Source organism: Helianthus annuus, chromosome 7 (assembly GCF_002127325.2).
Source record: "Helianthus annuus cultivar XRQ/B chromosome 7, HanXRQr2.0-SUNRISE, whole genome shotgun sequence".
Lineage (NCBI taxonomy): Eukaryota > Viridiplantae > Streptophyta > Magnoliopsida > Asterales > Asteraceae > Helianthus > Helianthus annuus.
Genome location: NC_035439.2, coordinates 81,869,059 through 81,885,680, shown reverse-complemented (window position 1 = coordinate 81,885,680; position 16,622 = coordinate 81,869,059). Strand labels below are relative to the sequence as shown.

Below are 16,622 nucleotides of genomic sequence, written 5' to 3'. Positions count from 1 at the left end.
GAAGGTAGCAAATCTGATTGCAGTCGAGAAAATGATTTTTTATAAAATATGGGTAACGAATTGGACTTTGATATATTTACACAATAAATTTTGGAACATATGTCATATTCTGTAAAAATTTGGTGATTTTTAGAAAGGGTTGACTATTTTATAAAAATCCTCGAAAACAGTCCGGTTTCGAGTTATAAAGCTGAAATGATGTATGCAACGTTTTGTTTGTCGATATGTCGGTTTGGTGATTGAAAATGAACTATTGGTTTTATATAAAAGAAAATGATATGCTATTAAAGCATGGACACCTCTATTTACAGAGGATACTCTGCCGAAATTTTCCGAAAATCCAACACTTAGTAAATATATTCTAGACAAAAGTTTACTAGAACATTGAATGAACAAGTATCCCAACATGTCATATGATTAAGTTAAAACATTAACTATTTTAACAAATAATTACCACACGGAACAATATAAGAAACGTGACCCAAAATACTAAACTCTAAGCCAAGGCACGACCCGCTCGTCTAATAGACATTAGTACGTTGTAGGTTGTCGTGTAGCGGACAGGGTTTGAGATTCGATTCAAGACGCACTACTGTGAGTACATAGACCCCTCTCTTACTGTTTTCCAATGTTTTGGGGTGAAACACATGTGCCTACTTGTTACTTTCATGCTTTCCTATTTTCATGTCATATACTTGCTATGTTCATTAGTACACTTATAGTACATGATTTACATTATATTGTTTTGCTATGTATGTTTACTTAGCATACTTAGTACATTGTTTTCATATAACATGCTTACATTTGGTATAACATTTGGTTTGTGCAAACGGGACTTATATACGTTCATTAACATTAGCTACGCCGCTCGGTAGTAAGTAATGGTACCATAGGACTTTCCAAATCCCGTTCCTGACATCCTAGGTTTGTTTGGGTGTAAGGAATGACCGAATCCGAAAACATTTCTTTTGATAACCTTGACTTAGGGTTATCCGTCTGTCTCAAGGCTTGAATGTATGCGTTTAACTTACCACATAAGTGTTAGTATCAATTAAACATGCATTTACTTTGCAAAACATAACTTTTTGATATATTCAAAATACTTTGTTTTGTACATTTTTACATTTGGTTTAGGTGACGACACTTTGCTTACCATACATAACATTTGTTGACTACTTTTGGACTTGTACATTTTACACAACAACATATTTTTCAAGACTTTGGTTTACAAAATAGTCTGTTTTATACAAACTCATATTACTTGGTTATTCATTTAACCATATATTATTCTTTCATTTATACACATCTTCTGATCTTATCGCTTTTCAAATAATTTACGAAACAAAACAATTTACAAGGTTCATGACAAAATTTTATTAAACATTTTCTTAAAACTTAAGTCATGAATCCAATTTTCATAAAACCTATGTATCTCACAGGCATTTTTATGCTGACGTACCTATTTTCACATGTGTTTTCAGGAGCTGTTGCTTAGGATGTTCGTGACACACTAGGGCGGACCTATGCCTTAGAGACTAAAATAAAGATGGAACTAGTTTAATTATGTGATGAACACTTTGTTTCAGTTAATTTAAGACTATGTAACCTTTGCTTGATGAATAAAACATAACTTTTAATTACCATGGTTGTGAAACAATAATTCTGTTACAACACTCCCCGACGTATCCGCCACGATTTGTTGTTTTACGTGGTCGGGGTGTGACAGAAGAGTTGGTATCAGAGCCAATGGTTATAGGGAATTAGGTTATTAGTAATGCTTTGACCTAGACTATAACCTTTCTAGGACCCCAACACAAGTTGTCTTGTGTTTAGATTTTAAAACATGCACTTCACCTATCCTTAGGTGATTACCAAAAAAAAAAAAAAAAAAAAAAAAAAAACAATACATAATGGAAGGCACGAAGCCAAAATGGATCATTAATCTCTTAAACCCTCCAAGTCTTCAAAATCTCGTCAAAGTTTTGGGTTCTAAATAGTGTGAACACGTGCAAACTGGAAGAGTGAATGCCTGTACCCTGAGTTTTCTGTCTAAGGCTAGAGTGTTCGTACAAATCCACATAATCGGACCAGTCACTCTTACCTGGGAACTCTTGGGGTGAGTGTTCACTTATAGGCGAGCATGTCTTCGCGAAGCATTATTTTTGACCCATTTACTTTGATTAGCCACTGTGTGTCGTTTGTCTGCTTTGTGATACGGACGAATGACCACCATCTTTGCTTTTGTTGATTACTGTTTCATCTCATTCTTTTCATCTAACCTTCTCACCCGTCTCCTCTCATGTTTCCTCTTTTTAGAATGCCTCCTCGACGCGAAAATCCGCTACCAAATGCCGAATTGGCGGAAATCATCGCGCAGCAGATGGCTGCTGCGTTCCCAAATCTTATTGCTCAGTTGAACCAAGCTAACAACAACAACGCTCCATGCAATTTCAAGAGTTTTAACTCGGCTAAACCGCTCAAGTTTAGTGGTTCTGAGGGAGCAACTGGGCTTCTTCAATGGTTCGAGAGCATTGAGAATACTTTTCGTCACGTTCAGTGTCCTGATAATCGCAAAGTCGAGTTTGCTTCCAGTGTGTTTCAGAAGAGGGCGCTTACATGGTGGAACAGGGTTATGAGAGACCGTGGTGCAGAAGTTGCTCTAGCACAAACATGGGCTGAACTTAGGACTCTTATGATGAGGGAATTTTGTCCTCGTCATGAACTGCGAGCCTTGGAAAGGGAGTTTGATGACTTGAAACAGGATAGTGGCGAGCATCGGGCATATACTGATAGGTAGAGGAGCTGAGTTTGTTGTGCCCAAGAATGGTTACCCCACTCGATAAGGCTATCGAAAGGTACATCGATGGTCTACCTGACTCAGTGCAAGACATCGTTACTGGTAGTAACCCTACCACAGTCCGTCAGGCGATCGAGTTAGCAGCGACATTGACTGAGTCGCAGATTCGGAAGGGTAAGTTGCACAGGAAGGGGGAGAAAGGTAAGAAGCAGGCGTCTGACAAAGAGGATAGCAAGAAAGGTAAAAACAAGAAGGGTAAGGATTCTGGTTCCTCGAAGGGTTCTAGGAAGCGAAAGGCTTCCCAAAACTACGCCGTTACCGCACAGGCCCAAGCTGCACCAAATCAGCCTGCGCAACCACTTGCCAAGAAGCCTTATCTAGGCAATGCACCTTTGTGCAACAGGTGTAACGTTCATCATCAGCCACACCTCCAGTGTCGTCAATGTACCAACTGTGGAAGACCTGGTCATCTTGCTGCTTCATGCCGCATTCCTGCTAATCAGAATCGGGCAGCTCAGAACCCGGCTCAACAAGTTGCCCAGCCTCTTGCTCAACAACGAGGTCAAGCTGCACGACCTCACTACCCACCAGGTTCTTGTTATAACTGTGGGGATCTGACACACTACCGTAACCAATGTCCAAGATTGGTGAATGCGAATCCAGCTCAGGCTCAGGCTCGAGGTCGAGTCTTCAACATGAATGCACAAGAGGCGCAAGCGGACAATGAAGTGGTTAACGGTACGTTCTTTGTTAATAATCAACCCGCATCTGTTCTTTTTGATTCTGGTGCCGATAAGAGTTTTGTGTCGTTATCTTTTGAGCCATTGCTTCGCGTGTCTAGAACGAAACTAGGTAAGCCTTTGACAGTAGAAGTTGCGAGTGGTAATCCTGTTGTTCTTGATTCTGTTCTTCGCAATTGCCAATTGAACCTTAACGACCATCTTTTTCCTATTGACCTCACACCTATGCAACTTGGAAGCTTCGACATTATTGTGGGTATGGATTGGTTAGCCAAGCATCACGCGGAGGTAGTTTGTTTTGAGAAGATTGTTCGGGTGCCGCTTTCGTCAGGCAAGACCCTACAGGTTCGTGGTAAGAAACCTGCTAGTAGTCTCAAGCTCATGTCTTGTACTCAAGCTCGGAAGTATCTGCGAAAGAACTATGTGGCCTTCTTGGCACATGTTACAGCAGATAAAGGCAAAGGTAAGTCTATTCAAGATATCCCTGTTGTTCGGGATTATCAGGAGCTGTTTCCTGAAGAGTTGCCTGGTCTACCCCCAGCACGCCAAGTCGAGTTCCGTATCGATCTCGTACCTGGTGCAAATCCTATTGCCAGAGCTCCATATCGTCTTGCACCGTCTGAGATGCAAGAGCTATCTAAGCAGCTTCAGGAGCTTTCTGACAAAGGTTTCATCCGTCCTAGCTTTTCACCTTGGGGCGCTCCCGTTCTTTTTGTCAAGAAGAAGGATGGATCCTTCAGAATGTGTATCGATTATCGTGAGCTGAATAAGCTTACTATCAAGAATCGATATCCCCTACCTCGCATTGATGATCTCTTTGACCAGTTATAGGGTGCTTCTTATTTTTCGAAGATCGATCTTCGTTCTGGGTATCATCAACTTCGTGTGCATGAAGAGGATATTCCCAAGACTGCTTTCCGCACTCGTTATGGGCATTATGAGTTCACAGTAATGCCGTTCGGTTTGACCAATGCTCCTGCTGTTTTCATGGACTTGATGAATTGGGTTTGCAAGCCTTATTTGGATAAGTTCATCATCGTTTTTATTGATGACATCTTGATATACTCCAAGACGCAAGCTGATCATGAGCAACATCTTCGTCTTACTCTCGAACTCCTAAAGAAAGAGCAACTTTTTGCCAAATTCTCCAAGTGCGAATTTTGGCTTAAGGAAGTTCAATTTTTGGGGCATATTGTCGACGAACAAGGTATTCATGTAGATCCCTCCAAGATCAGTGCGATTAAGGATTGGGATACACCTACTACCCCTACTGAGGTTCGTTCTTTTCTTGGTCTCGCGGGTTATTACCGCCGCTTCATAGAGAATTTCTCAAAGATTGCAGTCCCTTTAACTGCTCTAACTCAGAAGAATCAGCCCTTTGAATGGGGTTCTAAACAAGAAGAAGCGTTTCAGACCTTGAAGCAGAAGCTTTGTGACGCGCCTATTCTGACTTTGCCTGAGGGCAATGATGATTTCGTCGTTTATTGCGATGCATCTAAATTGGGTCTTGGCTGTGTTCTGATGCAAAGGAACAAAGTTATAGCCTACGCATCAAGACAATTGAAGGTACATGAGAAGAACTACACCACTCATGATCTAGAGTTGGGTGCAGTTGTCTTCGCTCTTAAGATCTGGAGACACTATTTGTATGGTACAAAGTGTGTGGTTTTCACTGACCACAAAAGTCTTCAGCATATCTTCAATCAGAAAGAACTCAACATGAGGCAACGACGTTGGGTTGAGCTTCTAAACGACTATCACTGCGAGATTCGCTACCATCCTGGTAAGGCGAATGTCGTAGCCGATGCTTTGAGTCGTAAAGAACGTGTTAAGCTTCATTGTGTTCGTGTTCAATCTGATATTCAAGCTCGACCCGATATTCAAGCCCGCATCTCTCAGGCTCAACATGCTTGTGTTTCACAAGACTTGATGGGTAAGGAGTTACCCTATCACATTAAGCCTGATCTTAAACTGAAGGACGATGGATCGTATTATTTCATGGACCGTTTGTGGGTCCCAAGCCTAGATGATCTTCTCACTTTGCTCATGGATGAAGCTCATAAGTCTCGTTATTCTATTCATCCTGGCTCAGATAAGATGTATAAGGATCTTCGTACTCGGTATTGGTGGCCCGGTATGAAGAAAGACATTGCCTTATATGTTTCAAAATGCCTTACTTGTCTTAAGGTCAAAGCTGAACACCAACATCCTTCTGGTCTTTTAGAGCAACCAGAGATTCCAGTTTGGAAATGGGAAAACATCGCTATGGATCTCATTACTAAACTTCCGCGCACTAAGAAAGGTCATGATGCCATCTGGGTAATTGTGGATCGTCTTACTAAATCAGCGCATTTCTTGCCAATCCGTGAGGATTTTTCTGCTGAAAAGTTAGCTAAAATCTATGTGGATGTGAAGGGGTATGGTCCCAAAAAGTCGCGCAAACCTCATAACAGGTTGCACATGAGACCATACTCCTTAACATAACAACTTGATAATACAGCCTCGCGCAACTCACGTCACATTATAACTTACCCCGCGCGAGGAAGAGCACATAATAAACTCAGATAGCAACACTTAGCATAAAAACAATGGTATAAGTGAGCACACTAGCCCCGCGCGGGTTAGTTGCCATCAAACAAAATCCTCTCCATAGGAAGACGCGCTGTTACCTACAGAGGTACACAGGGTACAAGTGGCAGCAAAAAGAGCCAATGAGCGTCCAGCAGGCTCTGCTCAATCGTGCGCCACGATCTTCTGACGATAAGTACACAAGGACGCCTACATGGCACCAATCAAGAGACGGGGACAACTGTCCCACGATCTCCACTTGTCTGCTGATGACAGAAGGACAACAAGGCCGACAACAATGACACGTGGCTCCAATCAAGGTGCGCCAGCGCCGACGAGCATCTAGAAGCCACTAAGCAGTCGAGGCCAGCGAGGCAAAGAGCATATTCGTTGTTGTCCGTTTCTGGCCCAAGGCCCATCAGCCCACAACCTCTTACACCTCTCCGGCTATAAATAGAGACCTTCATTCCTCAGGTTATTCATTCTATTCTCTCGGCTCTTGCTCTTAACTACTTAATTACTATCAAAGCAGTCGCTTATTCTCACGCCGGAGCCCGGTTAAGAGGGAAACCCCCACATTCCCCTCTTGACGAGTAACGGTGTTCTGTTTTGCAGGTTGATTAACCAGTCGGAGCTCAAATACCTAAAAGAAGATTAACCTCTATGATAGGAACATAAACCCACCTAATTAATACCTTAATTAGATCAGTGTTTCTTCATTGGCGCGCACCGTGGGGCTCGAACCCACGACCACAAGGTGTCTAGAAGCCACTAAGCAGTCGAGGCCAGCGAGGCAAAGAGCATATTCGTTGTTGTCTGTTTCTGGCCCAAGGCCCATCAGCCCACAACCTCTTACACCTCTCCGGCTATAAATAGAGACCTTCATTCCTCAGGTTATTCATTCTATTCTCTCGGCTCTTGCTCTTAACTACTTAATTACTATCAAAGCAGTCGCTTATTCTCACGCCGGAGCCCGGTTAAGAGGGAAACCCCCACATTCCCCTCTTGACGAGTAACGGTGTTCTGTTTTGCAGGTTGATTAACCAGTCGGAGCTCAAATACCTAAAAGAAGATTAACCTCTATGATAGGAACATAAACCCACCTAATTAATACCTTAATTAGATCAGTGTTTCTTCAGGATGAAATTGTATCTCGACATGGTGTTCCTTTGAACATTATTTCTGATAGGGATGCTCGCTTCTCTTCTCGATTTTGGAGAACCATGCAATCTGCCATGGGGACCCAACTCAATTTGAGCACAGCCTATCATCCACAAACAGATGGCCAAACTGAAAGAACAATCCAGACTTTGGAGGATATGCTTAGAGCTAGTGTGATCGACTTTGGTGGTAGTTGGGATTCACATCTTCCATTGATTGAATTTTCCTACAACAACAGTTATCACTCCAGCATCAACATGGCTCCTTTCGAGGCTCTCTATGGTCGAAAATGTCGTTCACCAGTCTGCTGGAATGAGATAGGTGAAGCTCAACTTACTGGACCTGACCTCATTCTAGAGACAACTGATAAGGTTAAGAAAGTTCGTGATAACCTTCAGACAGCTCGAAGCCGTCAAAAGAGTTACGCGGACCAACGACGCAAGCCCTTGGAATTTCAAGTCGGTAATCGTGTATTACTTAAGGTCTCACCTTGGAAAGGTGTGATCAGATTTGGAAAGAAAGGAAAACTTGCACCTAGATATGTTGGACCATTCAAGATCGTGGAAAGAATCGATAAGGTAGCCTACAGACTTGAGTTACCTCCTGAACTTGGAAACGTTCACCCAACCTTCCATGTGTCCAATCTCAAAAAGTGTTTAGCTGACGAGAACCTCCACATACCGCTTGACGAAATACGTGTTGATAAAACACTGCATTTTGTCGAGAAACCTGTGGAGATAGTGGACCGTACATTCAGGCAGTTGAAGAACAAACGGATTCATTTGGTCAAGGTTCGCTGGGAATCCAAACGTGGCCCTGAGTTTACTTGGGAACGTAAGGACCAGATGAAGGCGAAATATCCGCATTTGTTTTCACAAGTTTCCTCTAAATAAAATTTCGGGACGAAATTTCCTAAAGTAGGGGAGACTATGACAACTGTGTTCTGTAAGCGTCGTATAATGTAAAACAATGTGAATTATCAATAAAACAATGTGCTTTGGTGTTATTATGTGTGTATTTATGTTTGATGATTTTACAATTTGATTCGACTCCGATTTCAAGCTTTAAATCGCTTTCTAGAGAGTTATATGCATAACTGGTGCATAAACGCAATCAGTTTAACGCAACGTACACTCCGGAACTATGACGTAAGCTTAACATACCTTAAATATCCTTTACATAACTTAGAAATAAGTTCCAAAGGATTCTGTATGGCAAAAACATGTTCATTTGAACTAAAGGACTATTTACGACAAAACTGCGAAACTAACGCTGGTGACCGCCCGGATAATATTTAAATCCCAAAAATATTCTGTTATGATTAAAAACTTTATTTTTATCAGGTCCGTGTTGAAAAATGAATTAAAACGCCTAAAAACGCTAATTTTTCAAGTTTAAGCGCGTACCGCGTGTTTCTGCGCGACACAGTGCTTCTACTGCAAAACGCAGACAACGCAGCCAGTCTTGGCAACTGAAATTTTATTCCAACAATATTTTGGTAGGTTTATTTTTGTAGAGTAATAAAAATAATTTAGAACGCCATAAATCGGGATTTAAACGCTAGATAAAATACCCGGTATCTAGTTAAACACCCGTTTTAGCCTACATATGGCATATTTATATAAAAATTTACACATGGACCCCCTCCCCCATCAAAAATTTCGGCCATATCAAGAGGGACCCACCAAATTTCTTGATAGATGTTGAAATGATTACATTTGATCTTTCTTGGATTCCTTGAGATTTTTGTAATCATGGAAGATCTTGTTAGATTCCTTTTTTGCCTATAAATACCACCATACTCCCCACAACACTTCACTCAACAATCACCTCTCTCTCTCCTCCCTCCCAACCGTCCCCCATCTCTCTCTCTCCATCTTCAAACCTTCAAACTCTTGTTCTTCATGTTCATCACTATTTCTAGCAACCTTCAAGTGGTGTGAAGATTCAAGGGTGATCTCAAGGTGTTCTCTAGTGATTCAAGCTTCCCATCATCTTCACACTTGAATTTCTACCCTAGCCTTATGCTAGTAGTAAGTCCCTTCACACCATTGTTTCATCTTGTTCCTTGTTATGATGACGATAATCAAGTAACACAAGAAAATGAACACTAAAAAGATGAACATGAAATCCTGCATAAAAACCCTATATAAAAAGTTTGTAAGAAGTTGAAATCTGGTTGGTTTAGGGTTGGTTAAAGCATGATTGAGGTTTGAACATTAAATCATCAATAAACCATGGTTAGGGTCTTCGTTGATGCGTTTTAGTAACTTCTACCATGTAAACAGCTTGCTGAATTGTATTTCCAGCCAAATTCAACAGGCTGTAACGGGGTCATTTTAAGTCGAAAAACGGAATTTCTAAAGCCTAAAATGAGTGTTTTGGAATAACTAAGCAAATGGCACTGGAATCATAATGTTTCGAGACCGTTTACTATTTTTAAAAGGTTATTTTTGGACAGCAGCTCAAGCTGCATTTTTATTGCAGAAAAAGTATGACATTTTCGGAGTCACAACTTAAAACCTGAATAAAATCAACCCTTGAAATTTTTACAGTAGATGGACACCGTTGTCAGGACGACCCTCCAACTGGAATTTCGTCAAACGGACTTACAGTTGATTTTTAGCGAATATTTCCGTAAACTGCGATCAGAAGGTAGCAAATCTGATTGCAGTCGAGAAAATAATTTTTTATAAAATATGGGTAACGAATTGGACTTTGATATATTTACACAATAAATTTTGGAACATATGTCATATTCTGTAAAAATTTGGTGATTTTTAGAAAGGGTTGACTATTTTATAAAAATCCTCGAAAACAGTCCGGTTTCGAGTTATAAAGCTGAAATGATGTATGCAACGTTTTGTTTGTCGATATGTCGGTTTGGTGATTGAAAATGAACTATTGGTTTTATATAAAAGAAAATGATATGCTATTAAAGCATGGACACCTCTATTTACAGAGGATACTCTGCCGAAATTTTCCGAAAATCCAACACTTAGTAAATATATTCTAGACAAAAGTTTACTAGAACATTGAATGAACAAATATCCCAACATGTCATATGATTAAGTTAAAACATTAACTATTTTAACAAATAATTACCACACGGAACAATATAAGAAACGTGACCCAAAATACTAAACTCTAAGCCAAGGCACGACCCGCTCGTCTAATAGACATTAGTACGTTGTAGGTTGTCGTGTAGCGGACAGGGTTTGAGATTCGATTCAAGACGCACTACTGTGAGTACATAGACCCCTCTCTTACTGTTTTCCAATGTTTTGGGGTGAAACACATGTGCCTACTTGTTACTTTCATGCTTTCCTATTTTCATGTCATATACTTGCTATGTTCATTAGTACACTTATAGTACATGATTTACATTATATTGTTTTGCTATGTATGTTTACTTAGCATACTTAGTACATTGTTTTCATATAACATGCTTACATTTGGTATAACATTTGGTTTGTGCAAACGAGACTTATATACGTTCATTAACATTAGCTACGCCGCTCGGTAGTAAGTAATGGTACCATAGGACTTGACAAATCCCGTTCCTGACATCCTAGGTTTGTTTGGGTGTAAGGAATGACCGAATCCGAAAACATTTCTTTTGATAACCTTGACTTAGGGTTATCCGTCTGTCTCAAGGCTTGAATGTATGGTTTAACTTACCACATAAGTGTTAGTATCAATTAAACATGCATTTACTTTGCAAAACATAACTTTTTGATATATTCAAAATACTTTGTTTTGTACATTTTTACATTTGGTTTAGGTGACGACACTTTGCTTACCATACATAACATTTGTTGACTACTTTTGGACTTGTACATTTTACACAACAACATATTTTTCAAGACTTTGGTTTACAAAATAGTCTGTTTTATACAAACTCATATTACTTGGTTATTCATTTAACCATATATTATTCTTTCATTTATACACATCTTCTGATCTTATCGCTTTTCAAATAATTTACGAAACAAAACAATTTACAAGGTTCATGACAAAATTTTATTAAACATTTTCTTAAAACTTAAGTCATGAATCCAATTTTCATAAAACCTATGTATCTCACAGGCATTTTTATGCTGACGTACCTATTTTCACATGTGTTTTCAGGAGCTGTTGCTTAGGATGTTCGTGACACACTAGGGCGGACCTATGCCTTAGAGACTAAAATAAAGATGGAACTAGTTTAATTATGTGATGAACACTTTGTTTCAGTTAATTTAAGACTATGTAACCTTTGCTTGATGAATAAAACATAACTTTTAATTACCATGGTTGTGAAACAATAATTCTATTACAACACTCCCCGACGTATCCGCCACGATTTGTTGTTTTACGTGGTCGGGGTGTGACAGGTGATTCCGCTCGAAACATCATCATGGGGTTCCGTTTGAACCATTTCAAGCGGAATCAGAACTACTATAAATAGGTTAGTGATGATTTAACTCGTAACGTTTGGAGCGAAATCAGGTCATGCTGTAGGTGTCGAATTGCTGTCAAAATTTACTCAGAAAGCGTTAATAGAAAAGGAATTGAAAGGATATAGCTGTTGTGACTTTGTGTACTTTGATTCCGCCTCTGTATACGAAGATGAACAGCCTTATACTGACTATTTAGGGTCGCACACGGTCCAACAATTAATGATGCTAGTGGTATGCGGGTGGTTTTGTTTGGGATGTTTACATAGAATGAGGCATGCGGATGGTTTGGGTTGGTTTACTTAGGGTTGTTTGAAACTTGTGAGTTATGTGTGGACATCTAGGCAAAATGTTTGAACTACAAGGGGTTGTTTGGCTAACACTAAGAAGTTTTTGCTAAAAGAAATAGCTTTTTAAACTGATTTTTGCAAACCGAATTAGTTTTCTAAACGGCTTTTGTTGCACAAAACGTCGCCCTACTGTTTAAAAGGTTCAAACTCTCACTTGTTTAGCCTCAATTGTGGGGATATCTTCGCACTTATGCTTAATTGAGGACAATTAAAGTGCCGGGAGGCGATAGTGTACATTGAGTCTTAGGTCGTTCTAGTTATTGAGTCTAGTTGTTTCTTAGAGTAGTACTTTTAGTCTAGTGTCGGGTTTACTAATATGCACGTACAAGTTCACAACATTTTGCCCGTTCTCAATCTCCATTCGGGGAGAATGATGTTTAACTTACGCTTTTGTAAACGGTAACCCATGTTTTTGGAATTAGCCGCGAATGAAATGCTATACGGCTATTCTTGGTTTTATTAAAAAAAATTAAAAAATAAAAAATAAAAAATAAAAAATAAAAAATAAAAAATAAAAAATAAAAAATAAAAAATAAAAAATAAAAAATAAAAAATAAAAAATAAAAAATAAAAAATAAAAAATAAAAAAAATTTAAAAACACCAAAAATAGTTTGTGATTACTAACATTCTGCATTGTTTTTCTTGTTAAATCTTTCTTGTTTTACAGAAACATGTCAGGTGAAGGCTCATCGGTTAACCCAAGGAAAAGGAAAATCCAATATCGTGGAAATGATAGGAGAGTTTACTCTCGAGTTGAGAGGATAGTTGATCACCTGGTTTTGGATTTTGAAGAGGATAGTGAAGAAAGGGTAAAACTAAAGAAATATGTGGTAACTCAAATGTTGGAGCATCGCACGATCGATTGGGAGTGGTTGCAAAGCATGGGAGCTAGTGATCGTGTAGTGGAATTGTTGGGGCCAAGACTGAGAGCGGCAATGGATTGTGATTGGAAACAATACACGGAACTGACACTTGAGTTCCATTGTACCTTTCGTCATAAAGAGGGTGCTTTTGCTGAGAAAAATGCGGTTTCGTTCTCATTGGGCAGGAATTTGTATGAGATGAGTATTGCTCAGTTCGGAGTGGCTTTGGGTTTTTGCACGGAGGAGGAGGTGCAGAAAGATGAGTTTGTTAATGGGTTAAGGGGTGTGTACAATCATCCTCGGCCAAATTGTTTGGATTCGGCGGATTTGGCTAGATTTTGGGAAACAATTGCGACCCAACCGTTCGCCCAAACGAACCTTATCACATCGGTTCGTGATCCGATACATAGGTATATTCTGAAGCATTGGCGACTACGGTTGTGGCGAGAAAGTCGGGTGAGAATAAGGCAAATTGGTTGGATATTTTTGCGTTGATGTGTATGGTGGAACAAAGGAATTAGAACTTGGCGAGTTTCTTCGCATGGTCGTGCAATCGACCTCGTAGGGGAGGAAAACGGGCTGCAATGGATCTTGGGCCTTACATAGCTAGGTTGGCAAGGAATGTACGGGCTCTCACGAAATATAAGGTTGAGCAGATGCATGAGAGTTTTCCAACGATTTATTGGAGTGTTGCGGATCTATAGTTAGCGGGTGTTCTAACATCTTCGGACCCGCCAGAATGGAATTTCTCACAGGGCGCTCCTCCGCCACGATAGCCGGTACCTAGGCAGAGGCGTGAGGTCCCAGTTCCACAGCAACCACTTAGACAACCACGACCTAGCCCGTTCACTCCTGAAGCTGCGTATGACATGACCCAGTAGCGATTTGATCAGTTGGAAAACAGGATGAGGGTTGGTCACCAGTGGACGATGCAGAGCCACCACCGCCAGGACGACATGATCAGGTATATGATGTCAGGTATGACCTTAGAGGTTCCTCCACCTTTTTTCGGGTTACTTCCTCCACCACAGTATGGAGGTGAGCAGCAGACCCCATACGTCTATGGACAGTACCCAGGGTACGATCATTGGGGAGGACAGAGTGGTTATAGTCATGGTGGACAGTATGGATGGCAGCAGGCTGGAGGCTCAGGAGTGCAGCAGATGGAGGAGGAGTCATATGAGGAGTGATGGAGACAGACTGAAGCAGCATATATCCTTTCATGATTATTTTATTTGTATGTTGTTTTAGTAGTTCGATTTGGTTGTATCAGTAGGACATATGTTTTTATTTTTCATGTGAACTTCGGATGTTGGTACGTTGAACGTTTGGTAGTTCTTTGGTATGATATGTTTGCTTTAGGTTGATGATTGGAGCCGCTTTCCGTTCCTGTGAGAGAGAGTTTTGGTATTGTTTGCTGAGCACGTTCGGTATTGGAGGGCGTTTATGTGGAAACGACTGGCACTTTGACAGTCTCACATATTCAGTTAAGTCGTTTTCCCTTTTTTGTTGTTGTTGTTGTTGTATATTTTATTTATATTTCGTTTGCAGTTTTTATTTTTAGGTAGTTGTTGAGTCGTATTTTCGTTCTTGCATTAGGGACAATGCAATCTCTAAGTGTGGGGATGGGATACATGTAAATAGTCGAGTCTTAAAAAAATTTATATATAAAAAAAATAAATTGAAAAATCAGAAAATGTCTTTCGAATAAAAAAGAAGTTTGCATTTTTAAACGGAAAATGATAGAATAGGTGAATTTTTGCTCGGGTTGAAATAATAATAATAAGAGAATAAATGAATCGAGCTTGCGTCTAGTTAGGGATATGTGGATAGGCCCGAGTTTGGTTTTAAGTCCCTTTGAGCTAATATATCTTAATTATCAGTCTGCGAGTGGGTTTTCGCCTGGGAGATATGGGAAACTAAAACTGCAAATAAGGGTATGAGGGGCGCCGTTATAAGTTAAAACTGTTAGAGTTTGTGATCATGCGGAAAAAAATAGAATAAAAAGTGAGCTAGAAACTAAATGAAAGTAATGCATTCCTATGTAGTCTGAGCTGGGGATAGCGACTCTACAGCAAGATTACCTGTTCTAGCCTATTCTACTCTAGACTCGATACAAGACGTAGACGACAGACGGATGCACCAACAAACTCCCCCTCAGATGTTGACGGAGTCTTCAGTGTCGAGTCTTCGCATCTTCAGTCTTTATCAGCCTTCTGGACTTCTCTTTGAAGTATTTGATGCTGTAAGCATCCTCAATCTCTATCTTCTCTTTCTCTTTCATTACCAACAAACTTCTTCCTCCGAATGTTGATCTCTTCAGTTTTTATCAGTAGAATCAAACTCAAGATCAGAATTTGACTCTTTGCAACTCAGACTCCCCCTCTCAATCAGCTGAGATCGCAGTCTGGCTTTCACAGGTTCAGCATCTTTTCCTAACACTTATCCTGCAAAAACTCTACCCAACACATAAGATTTATGATAAAACATTTAAGCATTCAGACACCATTTGTAGATCTTATCACAACCTGATCTATCAATTAGTTTCTGATGAACCACTTGCAGGAGAAATATCTTTAAATCTTTTGATGACCACTTGTAAAATTTTAACTTCAAATCTTTCACATTCAATACTCCCAAACCAGTTCATCAAGTTTAGCACTTGGAATTTTTAAAATCAGCTTTTCAATACCAGTTGTCGAAAATCTTTTTGACTTTTTCAAAAATTTATGCTAAAACACACTAAAAATCTTTTTGGAATTTTGTAATAAGAGAAATGTAATGCAGTAAAGAAATATTTACAAACAATATTTTTGCGAGTTTGTGCAAGAGGATCATATCAGTTTTGTGACATATCACTAACACCGTTAAGCTTTATTTCATTTTAAGTTCTAAACAATTCACCTAGATTGTTAGTATACTGGTCCACTTAAATTTTCACACAAAGTTCAACTGATCCGAGATACGAGATTAATGTTTTAAGAACTTAAACTTATCTGTGTGTCCCACTACTTATATATACTCCCGTATCCAGATCCCAATATTCAGTTTTACAGGTGAGTATACCACAGATGATATCTGTAAAAAGGTTAAATTGCGAGGCTGTGAGAGCTCAGGTCGATACTTCCGTATACGCAAAGAGATGACGGCTTCGACTTTTGGTGTGTCCCCTTTAGAGGATCTTTTGTTTCAACATCAATGACTATCAATTTTATTGTTTCATCAATTTGATGAGGGCTGCGCTTTTTTAAGCATTGTGGAAAGTATTATACGGGGACTAGGTCAGTATTTCCATACAGCAGAAGTCCCGGGATAATACCCCAGATATCACTGAGTATAAAGACCTAGTATCTCAGAATAAGGGACCTTTCAAACAAGATTTCAGGGGTTACCTATATATCCAAGAAGTTGTTACCCACAAAATAAGCAAGTTTGAAATTTAGGTTTATATCTCGTCACAATTTACTAAGTGTGTAAAAACCTACCGACACATCCGCAGTGAGATTGTTTATTACATTTTAACTTTCCATTTCTTTAGCATGTTGTGACAGTCCACTGATGTACTATCATTTCCTCTTTTTATAACAAAACTCATTTTTCATTTTATCATGTTTTTGGCTTTTTCAAATTTTCTAATGTTTTTGGATTTTCTGAAATTTTCTACTCCCCCTAAAATGCAAACACATAAAGAAATTTGAAAATA

The 16,622-nt window shown here is 39.5% G+C and overlaps 1 protein-coding gene across 1 annotated transcript; it reads left to right on the top strand.

Moving 5' to 3' along the window:
- Positions 1–2,803: 2,803 nt before the first annotated feature.
- On the top strand, positions 2,804–11,556 carry LOC118480322. The gene is made up of 2 exons (XM_035975101.1): positions 2,804–3,535; positions 11,398–11,556. The coding sequence occupies exons 1-2, from the start codon at positions 2,824–2,826 to the stop codon at positions 11,409–11,411; spliced, it is 726 nt and encodes a 241-aa protein (XP_035830994.1). The 5' UTR covers positions 2,804–2,823; the 3' UTR covers positions 11,412–11,556.
- The last annotated feature ends 5,066 nt before the right edge of the window (positions 11,557–16,622 follow it).